Source organism: Lepisma saccharinum, chromosome 21 (genome assembly GCF_977018435.1).
Source record: "Lepisma saccharinum chromosome 21, izLepSacc3.1, whole genome shotgun sequence".
Taxonomy (NCBI): Eukaryota; Metazoa; Arthropoda; class Insecta; order Zygentoma; family Lepismatidae; genus Lepisma; species Lepisma saccharinum.
This window is the reverse complement of record NC_139249.1, coordinates 851,580-877,363: the sequence shown is the minus strand read 5'-3', so window position 1 is coordinate 877,363 and position 25,784 is coordinate 851,580. Positions and strand designations below refer to the sequence as shown.

The 25,784-nt window shown below is 37.6% G+C and overlaps 1 protein-coding gene across 8 annotated transcripts in view; it reads left to right on the top strand.

The window, feature by feature from the left end:
* LOC146004049 (zinc finger MYM-type protein 1-like) overlaps window positions 1–23,575 on the top strand; it is a 29,290-nt gene extending 5,715 nt beyond the window's left edge. For 2 of the 8 annotated variants that reach the window (XM_083142652.1, XM_083142651.1), the window contains exons 2-4: window positions 1,420–1,793; window positions 8,182–10,260; window positions 22,552–22,686. In XM_083142652.1, coding sequence (XP_082998778.1) covers window positions 1,435–1,793; window positions 8,182–10,255 — 2,433 coding nt within the window. In that variant the 5' untranslated portion in view covers window positions 1,420–1,434 and the 3' untranslated portion in view covers window positions 10,256–10,260; window positions 22,552–22,686. Of the gene's footprint in view, window positions 1–1,419; window positions 1,794–8,181; window positions 10,261–16,170; window positions 17,412–22,551 lie in introns of those variants that run through there. The other 6 variants (XM_083142655.1, XM_083142656.1, XM_083142649.1 and 3 more) reach the window with 6 other exon arrangements.
* Window positions 23,576–25,784: the final 2,209 nt, after the last annotated feature.

The window sequence follows — 25,784 nt, the reverse complement described above, 5'->3', positions numbered from 1 at the left end:
AGCTGCCAATTTCTTCTTTTATTCTGAACAGTGGCCAGTGTATTGCTCTACACAAATAACAAATAATATCGCATGTTTATTGTCTTTTAAGAAAACAAAACAAGGCTTGCGAGCTGTCATGTTTGCTACAGAACTACTGGACTGTGAATGACCAGTCGAGTCGCTGCCTCCGTACGCTCATTACACGAGGCATACACCTGCAACGTGCGCCCAGGATGCGCTCGCGTTCTCTTACTCCAGACATTCCCGAAAAGGAGTTTAAAAATAATTTTCACTCTTAAAAGTATAGCTTGATTTATTTTCATAAATTACACGAGAGTTGACTAATTTCATAAAACCCGTATAAGTCATTCACCTTTCAGAGTGAGCTTTGCATGACACAGTAGTCGGTCAGCATCTGAAATACAGTTGTGTTTTGTTGTGCATTGGGTTGTCATTTTTTCCTTCTTTTCATATTGAAACATCCTCCGGGCATGTGTTCGTAGCCACTCTGGCTTTTGCACGTTCTCTCTGGAACTGACTCCATAATGTTTACTATAATTCAGTCCAGTCTGCATAGAGGTATGCAAGAGTCGTCATCGCCCTCCCCAGAGATAGGACTAGTTTCAGTTTTACCCATAATGCTAACCTTTTCCTCCAGCGGTGTCATGAGACTCTAAATTGCTCTCAGGGTTCGGGTGTATGTTGCCAGTTGAAAGGGTAGCCAAAGGCTTGACCAGAGCGATACACAGGATTGACTTTAACATATAAAATTTTATTCAACAACAAAGTTCAGAAAGAAAACTTAAACTAATACAGAGAGGTTATGAGTTTAAATTAAGGTATCAGGACTTTAGACACAGAAATACAACAGATAAACTTAGTCCGTTCTCAAACCTTGATACATAGGGACCCAACGTTTACATATTAAACCTGTTACTAATTCTCTCCTAAAATAATATTCCTATTAGAGCATAAATTTCTAATCAGTTTTAGCATTGTCTTCAAGGCCCACAAAAAAATATGATTTTTCATCAATTTCCGACCCTCCATCTGTACACCAGGTTTCCCTGACCCTGCACTGTTAATATCATTATCATTCTGAGTTCACATGCAAAGAAGCTGCAGTTTATTGTTACTTACATGTGAATTCAGTTTGGAGTGAAATGTGTTAACAGACAGGAGAGTGCAGCAGTTTTCTTTTAACTTTCTGCCACATCTCACAGGGCCAGTTAGACTCTGGTGTACAGAGTAAGTTACTATTTTTTGTGTACTGAACCTTCCATTTAAAATCTGGTCTCTAATTATGAGAATTACAAATTATGTTGTTAGGTACAAATGTATAACTTAATGAAGTTTTGATAGTATGCATGCATCAATAATGAAATGATTTACTTGTCGATAAATGTACATTCTCTTGCAAATTATTTTCCTTGTGAGTTCTAGGTCTTAGTCATGGATAGCACAGACACCAAGAACATGCTACCTGATTCCAAAGATGTAGTTGACGTGACCTGCATAAAGGAAGAAAGAAACATCGAGTCTTGTGGAACAATAGAAGAATTTGTTTCTTGTGGTGTGGAGAACTTGGAAAGCGATGATAACATTCTGCCAGAGGAGTTCCCAGCCGTGGATCGATTGCAATGGGATGAAATCAAACATGAAGATGGGCAAGGAAATGCAAATGACATTAAATTAGAAAACTCTCCTGAAATAACCGAAACTCCTTCAACACAAGGGATAAATATTGAACCAGAATCGACAAGTGAAAAGGAAGTTACAAAACCAATTAAATTAAATTTGCTAAACATGAGGTAGGTTTTATCATATATATTGTTAGTATTTATTTTTTATTTACTATTATTTCAAACGTACCATTATAGGAGAGTTGTTGATCTTATATTTATTATTTAGCATTTTTTCATTCATGAGCACACTACCATAATGCTTGATGTGTGCTTGTTAACTTTTGAGTCAACTAAACTGCCTTGAAATTAACCCATTTGAAGTCATATCCACCAGGTTGCAAATTTTTTGTGAAGTTTGTCTTATTGTCGCCATGTTAAACCATAGCAGTATCCCCCCCTCCAGCTAACCCCAAGGTTCGACCAAACATCCCCCCCCCCCCCAAAGCTAACAAACACTACCTATTTGGATCATACAATGGCAATTTACTTGTACGAACATATTATGACATTCATTCATTCATTTATTTTCCATTCATTAGATCATAATGTACATGATGTTGAACAGGTCAATTCATTTACAATTACATATATCAACACACTATTACGTTTTAACATTTCTAGTAATTACATATGTTAGAATACATTAAAATTATTTTACAGTTTGACAATTTGTGAAAAAAATAATATTAAAAAATGTTATCACATAACTTTGAAGTGAAAATAGTCAAGTATTATATTTTATTCTTCCATATACTCACTTATATTGTACAGAGCTCTGCCAGTTAGATACATTTTTATAGCTCTGATTTGAATATTTTTCTGAGGGATTAACTTTATGCTGTTTGGTAATTTATTGTAGAATATGCTACCTGCATTTGTCGGAGCTGACTTTGTTATGTTAAGTTTCAACGTTTTCCTGTGAAATACTTTTTGTCTGGTATTATACCTATGCCCTTCTTTATTCTTTATAATTTGACCAGTATTTAGGACATATAAGATGGTCATATGATGAACCCAGCTGCTTGCAACGCTGCATTGCTGATATAATTGCATGCTATATGTGTATTTTCATTCCGCACCGTGGCCATGCAGTCGAAGGCGTCAGGCTGTGGGCACGGGCTACGGGACACGTGAAAGTTTGAGTCTCCTGGGGGAAGCATAACAACTTTTGTCTTGAGATTTCGGCCTTGGAGCTACGAGTGAGTAGCGTAACCAGGTCATTGAAACCTACAACGACTGGGGGTTCATCGTGTTGACCACATGTCAACTGGTTGGACGATCGCCCACCTCTTCTGAGGCATGTGGGAGTGAGGTTGGCAGTCAGTAGGTTGGCATTAGCCCTCATGAGCTATTACATGCAGGGGGTAGAAAAATACAGGGTGCCTGGTTGCCATGGCACCTGAAAATTTTCAAGGAGCACCTGAATTCTCAAATTTGGTTCTCAAAAAAACTATTTTTTAAAAAATATTTCAAGGTTCCTTGTGGAAATTTCCATTACCTTTTTCAAGATAATGAGTACATTATGTGTTTTCTGTATTACGGGTATCATTAAATCAGAATAACACACACACCATTATGAGCTTTTGTACTGCTGCTAGCCAAATTTTAAAGTCTTTAGTGATATGATAGAGTTGGCCATCTATTATAATAACGTGTCTCAGAAAGGGTGACCGTTCGTGTTTTCACATTTAATTATTCTTGAACTAAAGTTCCTCAAACTAACAAACAATGATATAAATTGTCTGCACCTCTGGTGTCAAATTGGGACTTCTCGGTGGCCGATTAATGCTTCCAGTGTTTTCAAACTTTCTCACCCAATATTTAATTAAATTTGCGCTTGGGGCATGTCTCATTCCTGCCAGGTTATAATGATGTCTGTACAAACGACGCACAACATAAGAATCATAATTTTTATAAACCGCACAAACATAAAAAGCATGTTGCTGCCCCATAAAGCACTCCATGCCAACTAAATATTAACAATGTTACCAAGCGTTTGCAATCTATCTCATTTCTCCGTAATGTGCATGTTGTCCCAGAGGGTGGATTCAAAAACGAAAATAGTTCTGAGACACCCCTTACATTACATAGTTATTCATGCTGTTACTGGTAGAGCCCACTTTAAGAAGGCCACTCCAGCGCAAGAAGTAATTACTTTTAGTTCAGTCCAATTAATAAATCAATGTTTTAAGGTCATTTCAAAATGTGTATCATTGGCTTTCTTACCACATATTTGGGAGAAAGAAAAAAAAAGCTGGCACCTGAATAATTTTTAGTTTTGTCTACCCCCCGGTTGTATGCATTTTCAATTCCTTCACTATGTATCACAAGATTACTCAAAAGACAAAAGACAGACTTCAGAAGCAGCATTGCATAGCATCTGCTGAGGGATGTTCAGTTGTCAGGGTATGCCAAGGTCCTTTAGCAGGAGTAGAATAAATTAAAGTAGTTGGCAGTGATAAACCATTTACGAGAAGAATGGTTTGATTTCTTGTGTCATTTCCATGCGAGAGACCCAGTTCAAGCAGCTCCAACACCCACCCATTATCATATAAAGTGGGTACCAGGAGGGGGGTAAAGGCAGCCAGGGGCATAGTGCTCATCCCATCACCCCCACCCTTGGCTGTGATTAAGGAAGTGTGGGGCATAACTCCATGCCCCCTATACACCTTCATGGCATGTGCAAAGCACAGGGGAGCACTTTACTTATTTTTTTAGTTCTAACATACTCAACAATCACAGTAGGGCCACAATACTACTGAATTTTAGTATTTCAAGTAAGTAAATGTCATGAAGTTCCATCTGTCCTTATGCTTTAAGTTAAAGAAAAACTTTATGGATTGATTTTGTGAGATTTTTGTATGTAAAGGGTTTTCCAATAAGAATGATATGATTTTGAAATGAACTGGCAACTATGCTTCAAATGTTATAACTGTCACTAGTTGTTATTTGCGTTTAGTATACTGTGACAGTTCATCATGGCTAAATACACGCTTCAAGAACGTTTGGTTATTATGAAAACAGACATTCTATTGAACTTGAAACAGATCATAATTTTGGGCAATTATTTTCTCAGATGAAGCTCATTTCTGGTTAAGTGGATATGTTAACAAACAAAATTGTCCTTTTTTGGTGTGAAAACAATCCACAAGAGATTCACGAGAAGCCCTTGCATCCGCAAAAGGTCACTGTATGGTGTGGTTTATGGCATGGTAGCATCATTGGAACAATTTTTTTTTATTTTTTTATTTTTTTTTTTTTTTTTTTTATTTTTATTTTTTTTTTCAAAATGAGGTAGGAGATGTAGTTACAGTGACTGGTGAGTGGTACTGATTGATGTTAACAGATTTTTTTGTGGCCAAATTTAGATGAAATTGATTTGGAGGACATGTGGTTCCAACAAGTCGGTGCCACATGTCACACTGCTAACGCCACTATCAACATATTGCAAGAACAGTTTGGTGAAAGGATAATTTCAAGAAATGCAACTGTTAGTTGGCCTCCAAGAAGTTGTGATTTAACTCCTTTAGATTGCTTTTTGTGGGGTTATTTGAAATCTATAGTCTATGCAAACAGACCACGAACGCTTGATGCATTAAGATTGAACATCGAACGCTGCATTCTTGACATTGGGCCCGAGTTATTGCACAAAGTAATCGAAAATTGGCTTCATCGAACTCTCTCTTGTGCACGAAGTCAAGGTGGACACTTAAATGATGTGTTCTTCAAAACATAATGTAATAAACTATGCTTCAAAGTTATATAAAAAAGTTTGGTTATATCTGAAATAGTTTTTATTTTATTTCATTGTAAAATCGTATCGTTCTTATTGAAAGCCCTATATTTTAAGGCTTTGAACCCTACTAATGGATTTAAATGTGTTTACTCAATCAGCTCTGAAGGTATTTAAATATGAAATGAATAGGCTAAGTAGTAATGTAACATAGTACAGATCTGGTTGTTACGCTGTGGACAGCATCAAGGTTTTCCTTACGAATACAATAAATTTCTTACAATTTATTATTTTATGGACCAAATGCATTGTAAAAATTTAACAGTTGGTTACTTGAATCTTAAATTCTAGTAAGAAAGAAACAGGCGAATAACACAAAGGCAAGAGTGTAGTGTAAGTCTTCTCTGGTTTATGGCCACATGTTTTAAAGTCTTTGAAATTTTCATCCCCAAAATATATCTGTGATTTTATTGGTATTCCATAATTCCTATCCAGTGGTGGCCGATGAAGGGGGCTGCAGGACTGAAACAAATTATATTTTGTTGCCATTAGTGCAAAAATTAAATATTTATACTTCCGCTATCTTACTGCATCCCGTTGCGCTGTGCGGAGCTTTCAAATTCACTTGGTGCTCGACCAGTGGCGAAGCGTCTTAAGAGGCCGGGCCTACCCTAATATAATTGTCTTTTAGGGATTATATTATTACTTATAATTTCATTAAACAATGCTTAATAAAAGCAAACTGGAATTCTAGCTCTTCCACCCCTGCCTGGTACTCGATCTCTGCATGATGAGACACTTCTCTGTGGGCCTCAGCTGTTTCCATAACATCCTGTGTGATTCGTGCAGGAAAACATAACTTCAGGGGCGCATTCACCTGTAACGTACACGGTGAGGCTGGTCTCTGACTTCCGAAGAATGCCGATCGTGTGCCGAAGTAGGCAGTGGACGCACATAGCTTGTTGAAGCAGCGTTTCCATGGAAGATTCAGAGTGTGCCGGGAGCAGGACACACCTTGCTGCTAACACGTTGTGAAAATGTGTTGCTAACACCTCTAAACCTGGTCTCCTAACCTATCAACGTAAGCATTATAAGAATTCTAACTACTGCAAATAATGCATGTAAGTTGGTTACCAGTATTAAGTTCGGTGCTTTCAGCTTTTTTGAGTAACTGCTTTTCGTGAAGTGTTAGCTGCTGGATGTGCACCACACCAATCTAGATTCAGAGAGGGAAAGTATTTTATTACTTTGAGGAAAGGGATATTGAGGCAAAATTTCCTTTCATGATTAGTGACATAACTGAAAACACACTGCTTTTAAAGGGGGGAAAAGGACAATGCAAATGTATTGAGAAAATCCATGTTTCTGACATTCTCTAGTCGTTGTGCTACACAGGAAGGTGTCCGTGTTCTCATTTAGCATTTCATCATTTTCTAAATCTTAAATTTTTTTAAAAAAGTCGCGTGTTGAAGAAGAATTGTATGCATAATAAGTTAAAATGAAATAATTGATTGATAGATTTAGTTTATTTTACTTGGCTTTCTGCCTTTTTTGGCTAATTGGGAAGATGAGGATGAGCGATGATATGATGACATTGACGAAGACACACTCATAAAGAACACCTATGCCCAGGCAGGGATTCGAACCTGAGCCCCTTGTAGCGTGCTGTTATAACCAATGTGCCGCGGAAGTCAGCATTAAAAAGAAATAAATAGTAAGTGAGGATCAAGAGATCCATTTCTTTAATGCGAGAAACATTTACGAGACTGTTATTGAAGTAGCAAATAATTTTTACAAGCAGCTTTAATAAAACAAATGTAAGAGAAGAGGGCTAGGGCCTGAACATCGAGTCCCAGCACCTTTATTCTCAGTAATCTAATCGAGACTAGATTAAAACAGAATCTGAACCAATGCCTCCAGGGAAAATCGAACATTTTGCATCTTGATTATAACCTTTTCGAATAGCAGTAGATGAGATCATAGGCGTGCGCAGACCCTCTGATTAGGGGGGGGGGAGGCAAAAGCCTTGATAAAAGTTCAGTCAGGGGAAAAAAAAACCTCACTTTATTGAAAACAGTAAAATTGCGATTGAGGTGAGCAACACAATTTTACGAAATATATTTTTATTTATAAAAAAATGATATTGAGGGAGGCAATTGTCCCTCTGTGCCCCCCTGCAGGTGCTCTTGGCCGTCTGGAATAAATAATGCAAGAAAGATGTGAAATCTAATTCCATCTTTAGTATCCTTTTGTCCTGCTTATCCTATTACCTCAATGTTTGCCCTGCCCCTTGACCCAGCTCCCCCCCCATCCTGTGCCTACCCTTCCAGAGACAGCACGCTTCGCCACTGTGCGGGACAAGCTGCAAACTGGTATATGATGCCGCTTCCCCCTTGGGGACTGCCAGTACATCTCCATGTTAACTCTAACGTAAGCACTGCTTCCACTTCCCTCCCTGCTAGGCTCTTGTCAATGCTAAAAAGCAGACTGCAGTCCAATGCTGCAGTCTAATGTATGGTGGCCCTGCCAAGTGGTAGAAATCGAAAGCTCTCACACTGTGATATGGCGACACTGCAATAAACATGTAATTACCGAGAGAAACAGTGGCCGGCCATGAAACACGTCCGTTTCGCTTGTCAGCAAGTGCGTGATAGTTTAAGTTTTCGAATTGATTCAAAGAGTTATTTGTTTTTTCATCGTAAGTTATATAATCTGGTGTTCTGAAATCGTACAAGTGAAAATGAATAATTCAGTACAGTATTAAAAGTCTGTTCATTTTAGCTCTTTAACGCTGCAAGAGAAATATGACATAAAAATACGTGGAAGACCAACTCCATTGTTGAATATAACGCAAAGTGCAACAAGCCGGCAGAAACAATATGCTAGGTGTTTCAATCCTGAAGTGTACAAGAAATATGAGTGGATATGTGGCTGCGAAGTAAGTAATTCATTTTTCTGCTTCCCTTGTATTTTATTTGGAATTAAGGATGATGCAGCAAACATTGCATGGGTTCAAAAAGGTGTGTCAGACTTAAAACGACTTTATGAGAAATGTCACAAACATGAAATATCTCAAAACCACGTTAACAACATGCTTAATTTTGCTACGCTTGGTTCAGTAAATGTGAAGACATGTTTAAGCCAAGCCTATAAGGAATCGGTTGATCGTCACAATAATCAAGTGGAAAAAAATAGAGACACTCTTTCAAAGATTATCAACTGTGTGAAATTTTGTGGTTTTCATGAGCTGGCTCTAAGAGGACACGAAGATTGCAAAGGGTCTAAGAATCAAGGGATATTCATGGGATTACTAAAATACACGGCCGAAATTGATTCTTTACTGAAATCTCACCTTAAGAGTGACTCGTTTTTTAAAGGGACTTCGAAGACAGTTCAAAATGAATTGCTCCAGTGTATGCTTGAAGTCAGTAGAGAAAATATTCTAGAAGAAATTCAAGCAACAGATTATATCTCTCTTATGGCTGATGAAACTACAGACGTTGCTGATATGTTCCAGCTTGTTATTATCTTACGGTATTGTAATGCACAAGGGTATCCTGTTGAGAGATTCTGGGGATTTTTTAATCCAAATGGCCAAAATTCTAATTCCATCGCAGAATGTATTATTTCTGAACTTGAGAAGATTTTAAAAGATAAGCATAAGCTTATAGGCCAAAGTTTTGATGGTGCAGCTGTAATGAGCAGGGCCATGAATGAAGTACAAGTTAGAGTGAGAGCTGTGTACCCTAATGCCTATTTTGTGCATTGCTTTGCACATCAGTTAAATCTGATCATGGAGAGGGCTGCCAGACAAAATACGAAAGCAAGAATTTTCTTTTCAAATCTCTCTGCTATACCTGCTTTCTTTTTCCGCTCTCCACACAAAACATCAGTGTTGGATTCATGTGTTAACAAGCGAATACGCAGCGGTGAATCAACAAGGTGGAACTTCAAATCTAGGACAGTGAGTGTAGTGTATGAAAAACAGGAAGCATTGAAAGAATGTTTTCAGATTTTATCCGAATCGGAGACCTCAAGTAGTGCGACAATAAATGAAGCATCTGCCTTGCTGGGGTATCTTGAAAATCCCGAGTTCTGTTTTTGGCTTAATTTCTTCCATTTAATTATGCCCCATGTAGATATTCTGTACTACCAACTACAGAACCGTCAAATAGACACAGCCAAAATCCAGGCAAACTTACATACATTTACTGCTGAAATTAAGAATGTAAGAGACTCGGTACAACCTTGTGAAGTCGAAGCAGAAAATCCACATAAGAGAAAAGTTGTTTCACATACACAGACAAGACGAGCCGCAGCCAAGGAAGTATGTGATGTTATTCTGTGTCAAACGAATATGCGTTTCCAGTTTACAAAACATCTTTGTGTATCTTCGCTGCTACAAGAATCGCAATTTGATAAATTTAGTGTAAACTTCCCAGAAAATATGTTTATTGATTGTGTCAAACTGTTTCCCGTATTTGATAAGGACAAACTACATACAGAACTTTCAGTCGTATATTCAAGAGAAGAATTTAGAAATATTGGTGGTGCAGTAAAATTGTTGCAATACCTTACATTTAATAATCTTGTTTCTGCTTTTTCTGAAGTGATAAAACTTTTGAAAATAGCTATCACTCTCCCGTTAACAACAAGTGAATCTGAACGCTGCTTATCGACACTGAAAAGGGTTAAAACATTCCTCAGAAACACCATGGGAGAAGACAGACTAAGTGCATTGGCTATGTTGTCCATAGAAAAGGAAATGATTGAAAATATCCCAGAGTTCAATAGAAGAGTGATTGACAAGTTCGCTACAATGAAAGACCGCCGTATGGAGTTCATCTTCAAATAGTCAAGGTAAGGTTTTTTTTTTTATGAATGCAGCCCTCCTAACAATAAGTAGCATAAGCCACCACTGTTCCTATCCTTTACAGAGAACTTTTCTTGAAATATTTATCTAGCAATCGTTTATTCTTTTGTCCATGTCCTATTGGACCAAAGGGGAAAATTATTTCTAGGAGCATGGCGTAGAGATAAAATTTTGAGGTAATACCTTGCTTTAAGTGTAATACAGGGTTTGATATCTATGGGGAAGTATGCTCCTCTTATATTTACGAAAAAAATTGAAATGTAGAAAAAATAACATGCACTTGTTTATAATTCTCTGGATGTTAGCGATATTGGTTCTTTACTATCATTAATTTGATATTATCCATTGTCTGGGGCTTTTATTATTTATACCTATTGTAACACTAAATTTTGATACATCTCTTCTCTCACCTCAGGTAAACATTTTTTTTTTTTTTTTTTTTTTGATGGAAGACATCGAACTTACAACTTTGTATACGAGGGTCACTATTTATATTTTGAGCCTAACAATGAAAAAACAGGAATTTGGCATTGAAAACTGCTTTATTGTTTTTTGAAGTATTCTCCTTTATGGTCAATACACTTTTGCATTCGTTCGAACCATTTGTCAAAGCAGTTTTTCCAATCTTCTTGAGACACCTCCATAATATGGTTTTTGAACGCATCAATGGCATCTTCCGCCGACGAAAATCGTTGTCCACGCAATTTATTCTTGACATTCGGGAACAAGAAGAAGTCATTGGGTGCCAAATCAGGACTGTACGGCGGATGACCCATCAATTCGATTTTTTGACTGTTCATAAAGTCTGTTGTTAGACGAGATGCGTGACAGCTGGCATTGTCTTGATGAAGAATGATCCGACGGCGTTTGTTTGTTTTCCGTATTTGACCGAAGACCTCTGGCAAACAAATTGTTGTGTACCATTCAGAGTTGACCGTTCTACGTTCCTCTAAAGACACAGTGGCCACATGACCAGTTTTCCCGAAAAAACAGGCGACCATTTGTTTTGATGTGCTTCGAGCGCGAACAACTTTTGTTGGATTGGGTTCATCTTGAAACACCCATACAGTCGACTGCTGTTTACGTTCCGGCTCATATGCATATATCCATGATTCGTCACCTGTTACCATCTTATATACGTCTTTTGAAGCACCACGATTGTATTTATTGAGCATCTGTTTGCACCAATTGACGCGAGCATCTTTTTGAGTTTTTGTCAAATTGTGTGGGATCCAACGAGAACATACCTTTCTCACAGCTAAATGATCATGCAATATTTTATATATGCTGGTGGAACTAATGCCTATGGTTGCCTCAATCTCACAGTATGTCACATGACGATCTTGCAGTATTAGGTTTTGCAGAGCATCAATTTTTTCTTGAACAACAACTGATTTTGGACGACCTTCGCGAATCTCGTCGGTGATCGAATGGCGGCCACGATTAAATTCGTTATACCAGCGTTTCACAGTGGCAAAGGAAGGGGCTTCATCGCCAAATGTGGAAGTAAGTTGATCGATGCACTCTTGTCTTGATAATTCACGTCGAAAATCGTAAAAAATCATCGCACGAAAATGTTCACGAGTTAATTCCATTTTATTGTTGTCGCGCAATCTCCAAGGCAACATAAACAACACAAATGAAGCTATTGACAAAACATTTGAAGTACGTTATGGTCAATAATGCCAGACGATTCCGTGCAAACGTCAAATCGTGCCTAACTTCAATCAGTGTTGCCAAGGCTCAAAATATAAATAGTGACCCTCGTAGTTCTGGTCTTTGAAGCAACTTCACTTTACTTCAGAGAAAGTTCCGAAAGATCAGTTTTCCCTCTTAGAACCACATGTCAAGTCCACGTGGAGTCCAGTAAATCCTCCCGAAACCTTTCCCACCAATAGTGTCCGTCCAAGAACTGACCGTATCCAATTTGGTTTGTTCCGAGATTACTGAACGTCAGGTTGCGGTTGCATTATCTTCGTTAGGTTGTGTTATTGTGTTGTGCTATTTTTTTATACAATATAAAGACCATTGGAGTAAAACGCCGCAGTGATTGAATGGATGTCTAAACACTAAAGGCAAAAGAAAGTGACAACAGCGCTTTACAGAAAAACAGGTGGTGTGGCTTGAAACTAGATACCCGTCCGGTCAGCTTCCTCTGGGGTTGTGTCAAAGATACTGAATTGGTGATGCTTAGAAGACTAGCACTATACTAGTACGTTAGTGTACTAGATTTGTAGTAAAATCACAGGTTTGTCATAGGTTCGGTCCCCACCACTGGCAAAAAATGTTCATCTGAAGAGGTTCTCTCTCGAAACAGGAGTGCCAGGACAAGTATAGGTAAAATGGACTTAAATAGACAATGGTTCATGACTTGAATCTAAGGTGCACTTTTTTTTTTTGGGGGGGGGGGGAGTGCTGGATATTGTAAATTTAGGTGCATCTTGAATTAGATTATGCACGTATAACTATACCGTTTTATGTTGGATTAGGATTGCTTATTAATAACTCACCTTAAACTGACAGAGGGCCAGAAGTGAAGATATTCCAATTATAAATCTGGTATTTGGACTGCCAAGCTGGTTCTATGACTCGGATGTATGACACATTTGAAGGCAGTCATTGAGTCCTTGAAAATAAAATAACACATTGAACATTTAACTCAATGTATTGCCAAAACACACACACATAATCTCATCACACAAGCTGCATAATTGCAGCAAGAAAAGTTAATTTCAAGTACCCATAGTGGGCATCCAGATGCACACTTGTGCTATGAGTATAACCCATTCTTCTTCCCTCCAATGTACATTTTCCCTTCTGGCATGTACAATGTTGAAAACTGCCACCATTTTTGTTCAACATCAATCGGAACATATACCATGGTATTAAGTGTAATATAGAGTGGAGTATTTGCCAATTTCAATGTACAAGTTTTTCCTTGTTTACTGAAATACCAGTATTAATAAAACTCAATGAAATTTTCTTCCCTTTAATTTTTTTTTTGTTGCTACATTTTACAAAGAGCCAGTCTATGCATGAAGGGGGAAGAATGAATGTTTATTCTTCTGCTATTTTCAGGAAAGAGGTGGTAAGTGTACATGAAATAAACATTAAAAATGGAGAAACAGAAGCGTCACTCATGTGATGTAGCATTTAAACGAAGTTCTCTTGTGTGCTGAGCAATTTGAAAAACATGAAACTGGTTGGTGGTTTACATGGCTTTATTTTAGTTAGGGTAAGGGGCTGGCCCCATATAATGTGACAGGTTCAAAATAGCCTAAGTGCTGATGTACCTGCAATTTTCAGTTCAATCAATCAATAAACAACAGCAATATTCGCCTGAATGTACATGAAACCTACTTGGTTTTCCTGCTTTTTGCTTTTTAATGTAATCTAATTTCAATAATATGCTCAATAAGTTATATTTTCAGTGTGAATAGGTTTGAATTAGTGGGTTAGGTCATTTAAGTTGGTGTTCTTAGCATCCAGATGTTTCAAGTAGGTTATGCTAGTTACAGTTAGTTTGTAGCATTAGTGTGTAACACTTTCACTTTTCGCCTGCTTGTGTGTGTATATGTAAAATTTTTAATGGAAGAAGAAGATGCAACCCATGACTATGGTAACATGTGTAGCTAAATTTTTACCATATTTCTTGGCAATTAAAAGTTTGTGCAAAGTACAAATGGGATTTGGACTTTCAAAGTGTGAAAGCTTACTGTAAATTTCAGTCTTACAATTTTTTTCCTCATCTTCCCGTATGTAAAATTTTAGAAAGTTATCTTGCATACACAACTCAGATGCAGGAGTTGGTTTTACACAGCAATTAAATATGTATGAATGCTCAGTAAGAATTTAGAGTAATTTTCAAATTGTGTATATGTATGTAATTTGTACATAACATTTTTTTCTGTGGCCCTTTTTTGCGCAATTTGAAAAGTAAAGGTAACTAAAGAAAAAAAGCTAAATATTATATTATTATAGTGCACTGTGTTCAATGTTGTAAAAGGAATATACTGGACTAATCCAGGGAATGCAGAAACTGGAGTGAGGATCATAGTATTTTGGAGGTCACGATTCAACCATATAACCAATATTAAATGAAATAACTTTTTAGAAGTTGCGAAACACGTTCTGTGCACTGCCATTGCACTTCACTGCATGTTTTGCATATATTTTCATTTGTTTTATCAACAAGAATTATGAAAGAAAAAAAAATATGTACAATGTCCATTTGGCAGATTCAGCCCACTAAATATTCATCTGATATGTGTCAATATTTTCATTTGGAAAACAGCACATATAGAGAAGTCAAATATTAAATTACACTACAGTCCTGTTTAACCGAATTTCCCGGTTAAGCGAATCGCTAAAACAATCTGTTACTCATGCATGACCATGTTTTACACTGGAGCACCAATGATGTGTTTTTGTCTTTGTTTTGGTCTAATTTACCCCACACCCCCTATACACCTTCATGGTATGGTGCTATACCACGTTTGTTAGAACTTGTCCAGTATCCCACGCTAGCGATGGCGCGACAGTTTCGGTGCCAATGAGAAATGAGGAAAATGTTGTCTGCTGGGCAGCGAGGAGCGAATGGAAGCCAGAAGAGAGACGCTTACTTAGATGTTGTTGCCATGTCGCGGTCTAATTCCCACGTGTTTTGTTTGTGTCTTGTTGAAGAAGCTCGTTTTGTAAAGGTGGTGCTGATTAGTGTGCGTTTTAAAATATCCAGGATGGAATTTATTCTGGTGATATTAGCTTGGGTCCTTTTTGTGTTTAGTGCCATCTTAGCTGGAACATTCACGAGGGGGGATTGTGTATATTTGTGCATTTCCGCATATTTTATTCACAGCTTGGTTTTGGCTTCCCCCAACACGGAGTTCACGCGGTCTGCAGCGGCAATGCCGCATGGTTTCTGCTAGAAAAGCCAGCGATCAGCAAGCACGGAAAGCAGGACAGGTTGCAACAAACATGGTATAAGCACAGGGGAGCACTGTACTTTTTTTTTTATTTGATCCAACAGTTAGTTATCAAAGAGTAAGTTCATTGCTATGATGCATTGGCTGTACTCACCCACCCACTCCCTCATCCCCGTCTATTTTTATCATGCGTACTGTGCTGTATGCTCAAGGACAAGAGACACCTACCAGTTGAGATTTGTAATTCAGTTCGGTGCACCTGAAATCTTACTGTTAGTGAGCATTATACTGTACGTAGTTTCATGGCTCAGCTCTGATGACGATGATGATCCGTCCGTTGAAGAAAAAAAAGGACCAAGCCACTAGAATGTTTGAAGACATCATGGTTTACATGGAACAACAAGACAAAACCTTCCCTGCTGAATTGCTTCTGATTAAATGTCTTGGAGATCGAGCTGCTAAGAAACGTTCATCTAATCTTAATCAAAAGAAAATATCATTTTTATTTTTCACAAGCTGAATTAAACTTTATTGTTTTAGTCCTACAGCTTTTTGTACCAGAACCTTAATGTTACTGTAATTCATGTTCTCGAGTTAAATGACTACGTATTATTGTAAGCTTTTTGTTTATGCCTACATGCTGAAATACATATGTACTCTATATCAAAATACTGTACGTAATAAAATGTACGTACTGTACGTATATCAAAGAACCTTTATTCCGATTTAACCGAATTTTCGTTCAACCGAAGCACCATCGGTTAAACGGGACTGTAGTGTAGTGGACAGGATTTAGTTTGTCTTTCACAATAAGTACTAACACTAATGTTAAAATTTACAAATATGTGAAACTTATTTATGTTCTGTAGTACTGCTGCTTCAAGATGTAATTGCTTCATCATAGAGTAATATTGTTACATATACAATAACTGGAATGTAAGTACTTGTAATAAAATGAATATATCTTCTTTGTAGCAACACAGTGAAGTCGACTAGTAAAGAAATTGAGATTTCTGCTGTGAAACAGAACAGTCATGATGAACCATACATAGTTGTAAAGCACTCAACTAAATCTGATGAAAATCAAGAATCACATCCAACATTTAATTGTAAAGTCTGCAATAAACAGTTCTCAAAGAGAAGACAATTGTATAAACACAGGCGAGTTCATCAAGAGATTCGTCCCTACTCCTGCACATATTGCTTGAAAACATTTAAACACAGAGGCAATATGAACGAACACATCAAATACCTTCACAAGGGTATTCGTCCTTACAAATGCGAAAATTGTGAGAGGGAATTCGCCACGAGAAGAAACTACGAACAACATATTAGAATTCATGTTGGGATTCGTCCTTTCAAATGTGACCAGTGCGGGAAGGCCTATACAGGAAAGGGTATTTTGAATAAACATCTACGCACTCACGAAGGATTTTGCCCGTTCAGGTGTAACGTTTGCAACAAGGCATTTACAAGAAGAGGGAGCCTAAATAAACATCTTCGAACTCACGAGGGGATAAAACCTTTCCAGTGTAGCCAGTGCAAGAAAGGGTTCAGTGAAAAGGGGAATCTGAATGCACACCTACGAATTCACGAAGGTAGTCGTCCATTCAAGTGCACTCTTTGCGACAAATCGTTCACAACGAAAGGAAGCCTGAAGAGGCACACTAGTATACACCAAGCAGACGCATCACAATTAAGAATTTATGAAGATGAGCCTAATAAGTGAACAGTGTACTAGTATCAATTTCATGTTACTGAAACACCAATTCTTTAACCTAATATTTCACAAACCATCATGGTTGTGTAGATAGATTAAATTTGGGTGTTGGTGGAAGACAGCAAATTCTTCTGCCAAAACTTACGAGTGAGAGAAGCTATCAGAATGACTGTATCCAGTAACTGGCAACCTGCAAATTAAAGTTATTTATTTCGGAGAAAAAAATGTTTGACATGTCTCTAAAACTGTTTTTTTGTGTGCGAAAAACTACAAATATACTTCTCCCCAATTGAAGTCTTGTAATATTTTATGGTTATATATATTTTGGTATGCTATATCTGTGTGGGTAACTATATACAATACACATTCATAATTTCGTAACTTAGAAGTCTATATTTAACCCACAAGAACTACAGCATGGTTGGGAAGCAAGAAGGCATTAAAATTAAATTGCCATATGTTTTGTAATTTTAATACAATCATAATAAAATTTTGTATACACATAAATCACGGCATAGGATTTTCATTACAATTCAATGTAGGCACTAAAGTGCTGCACGAGACCACTTTTTCTCTGTAATCCCTTACGTCTCTTATTTCCTCTTAAACTAATGAGTGAGACAGGGATTATCTTGTCTACACAGTGGAAGTAGTAGATATAGCAATATACAAATTTAGATATTTATGCTGATCAATTTAAAAACATATTATACTCGCTCAGTTTATTAACAAATATTTGTTTAACTATAAATTCCAAAAGATTAAACAACAATAACCCATTACAGATTTGATTAACAAAACACGGTAAATTTCTCGTATCGGACAAACAGCTGAAATTTGCTAGTTCATTTAATTTGAATATTCGTACTTACGTATTCTGCATTGGGAAACATTGCTGAAGGTGGCATTTCGTTTATTTAACGGAAATACGCTCTATTTGCGACATATCGAGTAAGTTTTCTTCGTTTTCTTTTGCCTTTGGTAACACGCAAAATGGCGGTCACAGTTTCACTACCGTACTCGGCATGCAGTGTTTCCACCCCACTGCACCCAAAAATACCTACGTAGCCCCACAAACCATTGATGCATAGCCCCACGAGCCATTTCCGCTAAGGTTAGGTTAGGTAGGGTCACTAAAGGTTACAATAGTGAAAAATTGGTTTCGAAAAAATATGCGTAGCCCCACACACCATTCTCGCATAGCCCCACGAACCATTTGCGGAAACATACCTTCTTCAGTTACAAAAACACGTGTTTGGAAACACTGACCGGGATTACGTCATCAGACACAGGCTACATCCACCTGGAAGTAAATGGATGCAAGAGCTTTCATGCATCGCTCACACATTTATTATGAAAAATAAATGATTTACCGGCAAAATTCAATGAACGATGCGAGAAAACACTTCCCCGAACTTCCACAAGTCTAAAGAAACTGCATTCGGTAAGTAATTTCTCCTGTAAATTTGAAGAAATCTGTAACGTACAGAAACCTGGTAGTTACATAATACTGGCATTGTCTCGAACTAAGGAAAGACAAGAAAAAGACACACACATGCACACACACATACGTACACTGCCAGTCTACCTCGCTCCTCTCTACCTTGAGTGGGTAAGACGACGTTCCTTTCTTTCTCTAATATAACTGGTCATTTATTTAGCTAGAGTCAGGCCTTAGATTGTTGTACGACGCAACATGACCAATGTTTAATGCAGTATACAATAAACCATATTTAATCTACCTCTGTTGTGTTATGTTCTAGCGAGTAAGATTCCTTTTAAGTAACGTTTGTATCCCCAGAGCGTTACAAATCCGTTTGTCTGATATGAGAAATTTACCCAAAACACAACCTCATTTTACTCAATAAGCAATAATATCGACAAGCTTTCTCCAATTCTTTCAGTTTATGTAATTAAACTGTCTATTTATTTAAGTGGGATAACACTTTTTGAAAGTCAGTAACGTTTTAGTCTGCTTAATTCCCCTGTAACCAACATGGCCCGGAGAAATTTAACCTGACTTAAAATACAAATTTAGCCCAAAGGATTTTAATTTAAATTAATATGTTCAAACAAATACAAGGCAAATCACCTCCAAGCCATGCAGGCTCAAAAGTAAACAAGCGAAATTGCAGAATACTCAGCCTGTCTTTCCTGTGTCCAAGTCGGCAAGATTCTGCCATGTCAAATTCTTTGCTCTTCCAGCTGAAACGTCTGGTCAATGACAGACCTTGCTGTAGTCACGTGTTTGTTGTCCAGACTACATTATTTCACGAATGAGGTACACCGCACCACATGCTTATAACTTGCTCGTACTCGTTTGAGTCTCCTACGCTCGAGCGTATACAATGGAATATCATATTAATGTTACAAGTAAAATATCTGCATTGGTAGTTTCAGCCCACAATCATCTATTTCATTTTTCTATATATCACAGTGAAATGGTAAGTTAGACTAAACTATATTTTAACATGGATATGATGACTATTTTGACTTAAGTTTCAATTTTACTGTCTTTCACTTCATGATCAATATTCAAGGGCCCACTACCACGGACAAATTACGGTTATACATGTACTACTGGGCTTTGAGTGTATACTGTTCATTTTGCCTCTTTGAGCATTTTTTGCTCAATCAAAGAACCTCTCGATTCCATATGCTATCTAGTGTCACCTGTGCGAACTATTTGGCACTCGAGTGAAATCTCCCTGCAGCACTTTAGTAGGCACCAGTGCCATCCACTAGCTTCCTCAAATAAATGGGGGATGGAAGAATTTCCTCTGGAATTCTATATTGCAGTTTCTATCACATGCACCCAGTGGTAGATCCAGAATTCTTTCGAGGGAGGGGTCCAAGATAATAATAAAAGTTAACTTGTAGATCCTCAACTTAACTTAAAACTTAACCCGTGGCTCGACAGCCCTTGAAAGGCCTTTTCTCCCGGCTGCCAGTCTACCTCCCACAATCCTACCTAGAGGTGTGGAGATCTTCAACCGGTAATGGGGTGACGTGGGGTCAGCACGTCAAACCCTCATCCGTTATAGGAGATTTCCTAGACGGTTACGCTACTGCCACCGATCCTATACACAGGCCAAACACTCAGAGACTGAACCCAGGCAGACTCAAACCCATGCCATCCTGCAGTCGAGTCCAAGATCCTCAACAGAATCCAGGATATAATATTTAACATTACTAATAACAAATTGTTTTTGCTAGGAATAGTACGAAGATGAGATCAGAAGGAGATAGGCTTTCTAGATCTCTCTTTCTATTTCAGTTATGTACATCTCATTTTCTACTCCTTGGGTTAATCGTGGCAATGAGGATGAATGATGGGATAAACACGGTAGTACATCCATGCCCTAATGAGGTTTCGAGCTTGGGTCCTCTGGCTTTGTAGCACATCATGCTTACTACTCCATGCATGGTTGACAACTGTTACCCAAGCATGTGACTGACACTAACTTTATACTATTACCAGTGTGATTCAAGAGTTAGTTTGTTTCTGCACCTGGACATTGAGACTGGAGACACAAGGTGTGATATCGGACTTACTCAGCAAAGTATAGGCCATTCTGTTGTTTTTTTCCAACGTTCCATGACAGCCACGATCCCATGACTATCATTCAGCTGGTTTTGAGGCCAAACACTCATGCACCCCTGTTTCCACAGCATCCAATGTGTCGAACTGTCATCCTTGCAGGAAATGCACGAGAGAGCGAAACAAATGGTAATCAAGATGGTGCAAGATCAGAGCTGTATGGGGATGAGGCAACACTTTAATTCCTTCCAAGTCCTGTTGTTTGTGGGTAACAATTCGTGATCAGTAATATGGGGTGTCACTGCAACAAGGATCTCTTCTGACTCATCAATGTAGGGTATTTCTGGAGCATAGCATCATGGACCCACTGCATTTGTACAGCATAAAGATTCCCATCGACACCACGACTGTCTGGTACAAGTTCCCAGAACACTGGACCATTGATATTCCACCATATGTACAACATGACCTTCTTTTCAAATTGTTCCCTTTAAACAAGTGGCATTGCTTCTTGCTGTTGCCGCAACCACTGCTTACCACTGGCAGAATATCATAGAAAGATCCACTTCTCGTCACCTGTGACAATTTGATTCCATTTGTGTGCTGCCCTAATGTTCACTGTGCCCTCACCTTCCACTACACAAATTTCCCTCACAGCTTTCTCCCCTTTTTTCCAATAATGTCGTAACAAGATATGCTCGGCCAATTTGTCGATTGTTGTAATTGCACTGTGCTTTGTCGAAATGCGTCATGTACCAGGAGGCGAGCATGTCACGTGCCCACCGCAAGGTGCTCTCTTGGCTTTCCAGGCTATTTCTTTGGCTTCAGTGTTTCCCATGTGAAAAAACGAATAAACATGTGACTCAACCTGGTACACTGCTTAGTAGTGTAGCAGAACTACACAGCTGAGCCTAGGACAAAGACAAAGAAAAAATGTTCAGCATTCCCAATATAGATGACAGTGTTGCAATCTCGAAATGACAGGGTGTCTACAATTTCATAAAACAAAAATTCCCCAACTTTTCCAGACCAAGAACAGCTAAAGTTATTGAGAAAATTCACATATTTAAACATGTGTAAGAAGGCCACTATATTTCAACTAACATCACATTGAATTTAACTTAACCAAGTTTTTAGAATATTCACTTCACATGCAAAAGTGATAACAGGAAGAGAAACTGAATAGAAATTGACTGTTGGAAATGGGTAGCAGGGGTGAGCTTTTATGTAATACTTACACATATTGACTTACAGTTAACAATAACTTTTTTTTATAAAATTCATAAAAAAATTTAACACAAATAATGCATTATTAATGTAAAATTAGGTAATATTGTATTTATCCTAATATGTACCAAATGCAACCCAAGAATTGCAACAGGAAAGTGGTAAATTCCAATAGTCACTTATTGTAGTCGATTTCTACACAAAAAAATACATTCCTCACAAACATTTTGTAATATTGTTATGTTAGACAATAGGTGATAGGCATGGCCTTGAAATGCAACAAGACATATAACAATATTCCAGGAGTGTAGTTCCAAACATGACTTTTCCCTAGAGTTTTTAATGTACAATTTCTAATGTAACTACTGGTAATACTCAGTGTATCAAATTGAAGTATAGTTTTTTTTATAACAAATTTAATATTTCTCATTTGTCCTTTTTTCATTGTTCAAAAAATCTACTATTAGTGAACTACTACAAAAAGGTACATTTCCATGACTTTTCCAGAAAGAGTCAATTCCCTTTATAGGATTTCCAGGTTTTAAAACTGGTAGACACCCTGAGAATATCTGTGGGTTCACCAACGTGAGTAACGGAGGGTTAAAAGTAATTCTCTTGATTGATTGAATTAAAATTTTTGGGTGCATCGGCACTGTGGGCTATTTTGCACCCATTGGGAAAAAATAAAATTGCAAGGTTGTAAATGGACCTGCAAAAGACAAACACAACACATTATAAACTAAAATTTCTCACAGGCAGTGGAAGATTCCGGCTCTTCACAAAAAGCTAAAAACATTTGATGATAATGCTCTTGTATATATATATTGAATGTAAGTATATGTAATAAAACAAATTTTCTTCTTTGTAGCAACACAGTGAAGTCGACTAGCAAAGAATGTGAGATTTCTGCTGTGAAACAGAGCCTTCATCATGAACCATACATAACTGTTAATCACCCAACTACATCTTTTGGAAATCAAGAATCGAATCCACCTTTTACTTGCAAGGTCTGCAATAAATCATTCTTGCAGAGAGGAGAATTGAATAAACACATGCGAGTTCATCAAGAGATACGCCCCTTTCGCTGTACGTATTGCTCGAAAGCATTTAAACACAGAGGCAATTTGAACGAACATATCAAACTCCACAAAGGTGTTCGTCCGTACAAATGTGACGATTGCGAGAGAACGTTCGCCAAGAGAGGCAACTATGAACAGCATATTAGAATTCATGTTGGGCTTCGTCCTTTCAAATGTGACCAATGCGGGAAGGCCTTTACAGCAAAGGGTATTCTGGATAAACATCTACGCATTCACGAAGGGTTCTGCCCATTCAGGTGTCACATTTGCAATAAAGCGTTTACGGTGAGAGGGAGCCTAACTAAACATCTTCGACGTCACGAGGGGATAAAACCTTTCCAGTGCAGCCAGTGCAACAAAGTGTTTAGTGAAAAGGGGAATCTGTACGCGCACCAACGAATTCACGAAGGTAGTCGTCCATTCAAGTGCACCCTCTGCGACAAATCGTTTACAGAGAAAGGAAGTCTGAACAAACACACTAGAATACACCAAGGAATTCGCCCGTTCAAATGCAACCATTGCGACCGAGCGTTTACGCAGGTGGGAAACTTGTATTCGCATTTAAAGATTCACGAAAGGGATACGCATCCTCAAGTGAAGACACCGCAATTGAGAATTTGCGAAGATGACCCTAATAAGTAAACAGCTGTTGTAATACAACCAATTTAATTTTGTCATTGAAGTCCCCAGTCATGGTCCATCGTGGTTATGTAGATGGGTGAAATTTGTGCGTTCAAAGAAGATAGCAAATTCTGCTCCCAAAAGTTACATGCGAGACTGTGTATCCAATACTGTAAACTTACAAGTTATTCATTCTGGAAAAAAAAAAATTATAATATTTCTTGATTATTGTTTGAAATTCCTTTAAAACTTGTCTTTCATGTGTGTAAAACTAAAAATACCCTTCTTCTCATAAAAATTTGTGCACGGAAAGGCTAATCAAAACCGGACCTAGTGGTATCTGAACCACTATGTGCCTCCACCAGGTATCGAACCCAGGAAAAGAAAGCACAGGGTACCAAATGTGTAAAGTTGCTCAGGTTCTGGTGACATCACTCACTTCAAATATGCATGTCTACTTGGTGTGATGTGGAAAGGTAGTTTTTGCATTGCAAGACATTGTTCACATATAATCATGTATTTTCAATGGACGATTTTGAAATGTGCTTTCTTGTTGATTGAAATCAACAAAGTGCACAAGCAACTAACATCCTGCAGTCAATTGTATCTAGTTTTTTGTTTGACAGTTTTTGAATGAAAATATTTTTTTAACTTTTAGCCACATATTTCCACTGTTTTTAGAACATTAAAAAAATTAATATTTTCCAGTTTTTAGCACCTAGAAATCCGCTCCCTAGTCATAAGTGTTAAAATGACAGCCATAAAATTACCAGAAACTGCTCAGAAGGTGCCTTCAACAGTCAAGAAGAATGGTTCCTCCCCTCGTACTTCTTTGTGCCATACTTAACCTTATGGTGCAATTAAGAGAAATTCCAAGCATGCCACTTCCCATACTGAACTGTACTGCTGATGTTTTCTACTGTATTTGGTAGTCCAAATGTGTCTACTGTCTTAAGTAGCTGAACTGTACTGCTAATGTTTTCAATAACATAATTGTATAATTAACGTATTTTATTGTGTTCAGTATATTGCTATATGAAACCAGTACTATTATTATCAGTAATGAAAAAATCCTTATCTGTACAACTGAAAATGAAATTTTAAAAATTGTATGAATAAGTAAAGTAAATGTATGCTAAAGCATGTGGAATTTGCTACTTAGGAATACTTACACACACACACACACACACACACACAATCACACACACACACAAAAAAATAGTGAACACTTTTTTAACTGTGTACCTTCATTGTGGTTAACGCACTTGTAGAAATTAAATTGAAAAACATACTGTTTTATACATAAATTGACATATTGCTCTCCCTTATGTTTACCAGATCGCCAGAAGGCAAATGTAGGGCATAATGTTCCAAATTGTAGGACACAAAACATTCGAAATAAACAACACACATTTCTAGAGCATGTTAGAAAGTAATTTAAAATTAAAACTTTTCAGCTTTAAAAAAATACGATTTCATAATGAATTCTTCAATGGAAAATTTGCAATCAATACTAACCAATACCCTTCTTTTTAACCCATGTTATAACTGGTAGTTCACAGAGGAGCAAATTTTTAAAAACTTTCAGGTTTAGTCAAAACGTATTTATGAGAGACTGAACAGTAAAACTCGTTGAAACTATACTGAACCAGTACCAAACTTTTTACATACTTTTATTTTTAAAAAAAAATCTCTCATGAGTATCATGGGGCCTAACTTTTGGGAGGGGCCAGAATCGAACTTGGGTCAAAATTTGGGGGGGATGGAATTTGAGGGCTTACTTTGGGAGGTAGAATTGGAAAATTTTCATCCCATAAAATTTTAGATATTATTTTAGGTCTCAACTTAATACACAGATAAACCATCCCCCCCAAAAGTGTCCAGAACTGTTTTTCTATATAACTGTTCCAGTTGAGTAATAAAACAGAATACTCTCTATATCTTTGTTCTACAGGCAGCAGGACTTTAAAAAATTAGTAAATCTGGATTGGGGGGGAGGAGAGGCAAGTGCCCTTCCTTGCTCCTACCAAGTTAAACGTGTGTGCTGATGTTAATGAAAGTATGCTCTCAACTTTTGCATTATGACCTAGAAGGGCAAACTAATATTCAGCAATTACAATAACATGAAATGGTTACAGAAGTTTCATCTGGGATAGTTTTTAGTTCACTATACCCCTGCTTAACAATTCATTGAATAGGAATTGGAAACGCCTTGTTCCATCAGTATAAACCCCAAAGCAAGAATTTCCGATCAGGCACTGAACAGCGACATCATCAGAATGCGGACCGAAAACTTTGTTCATTCATTTCTTCTGTTTTTTGTTTTTTCTAGCAGGACAAACGTTTCTGTTCTTTTCAGGCAATTACTGGATCAAAATAAATTTGGGAGTAACTTGCATGA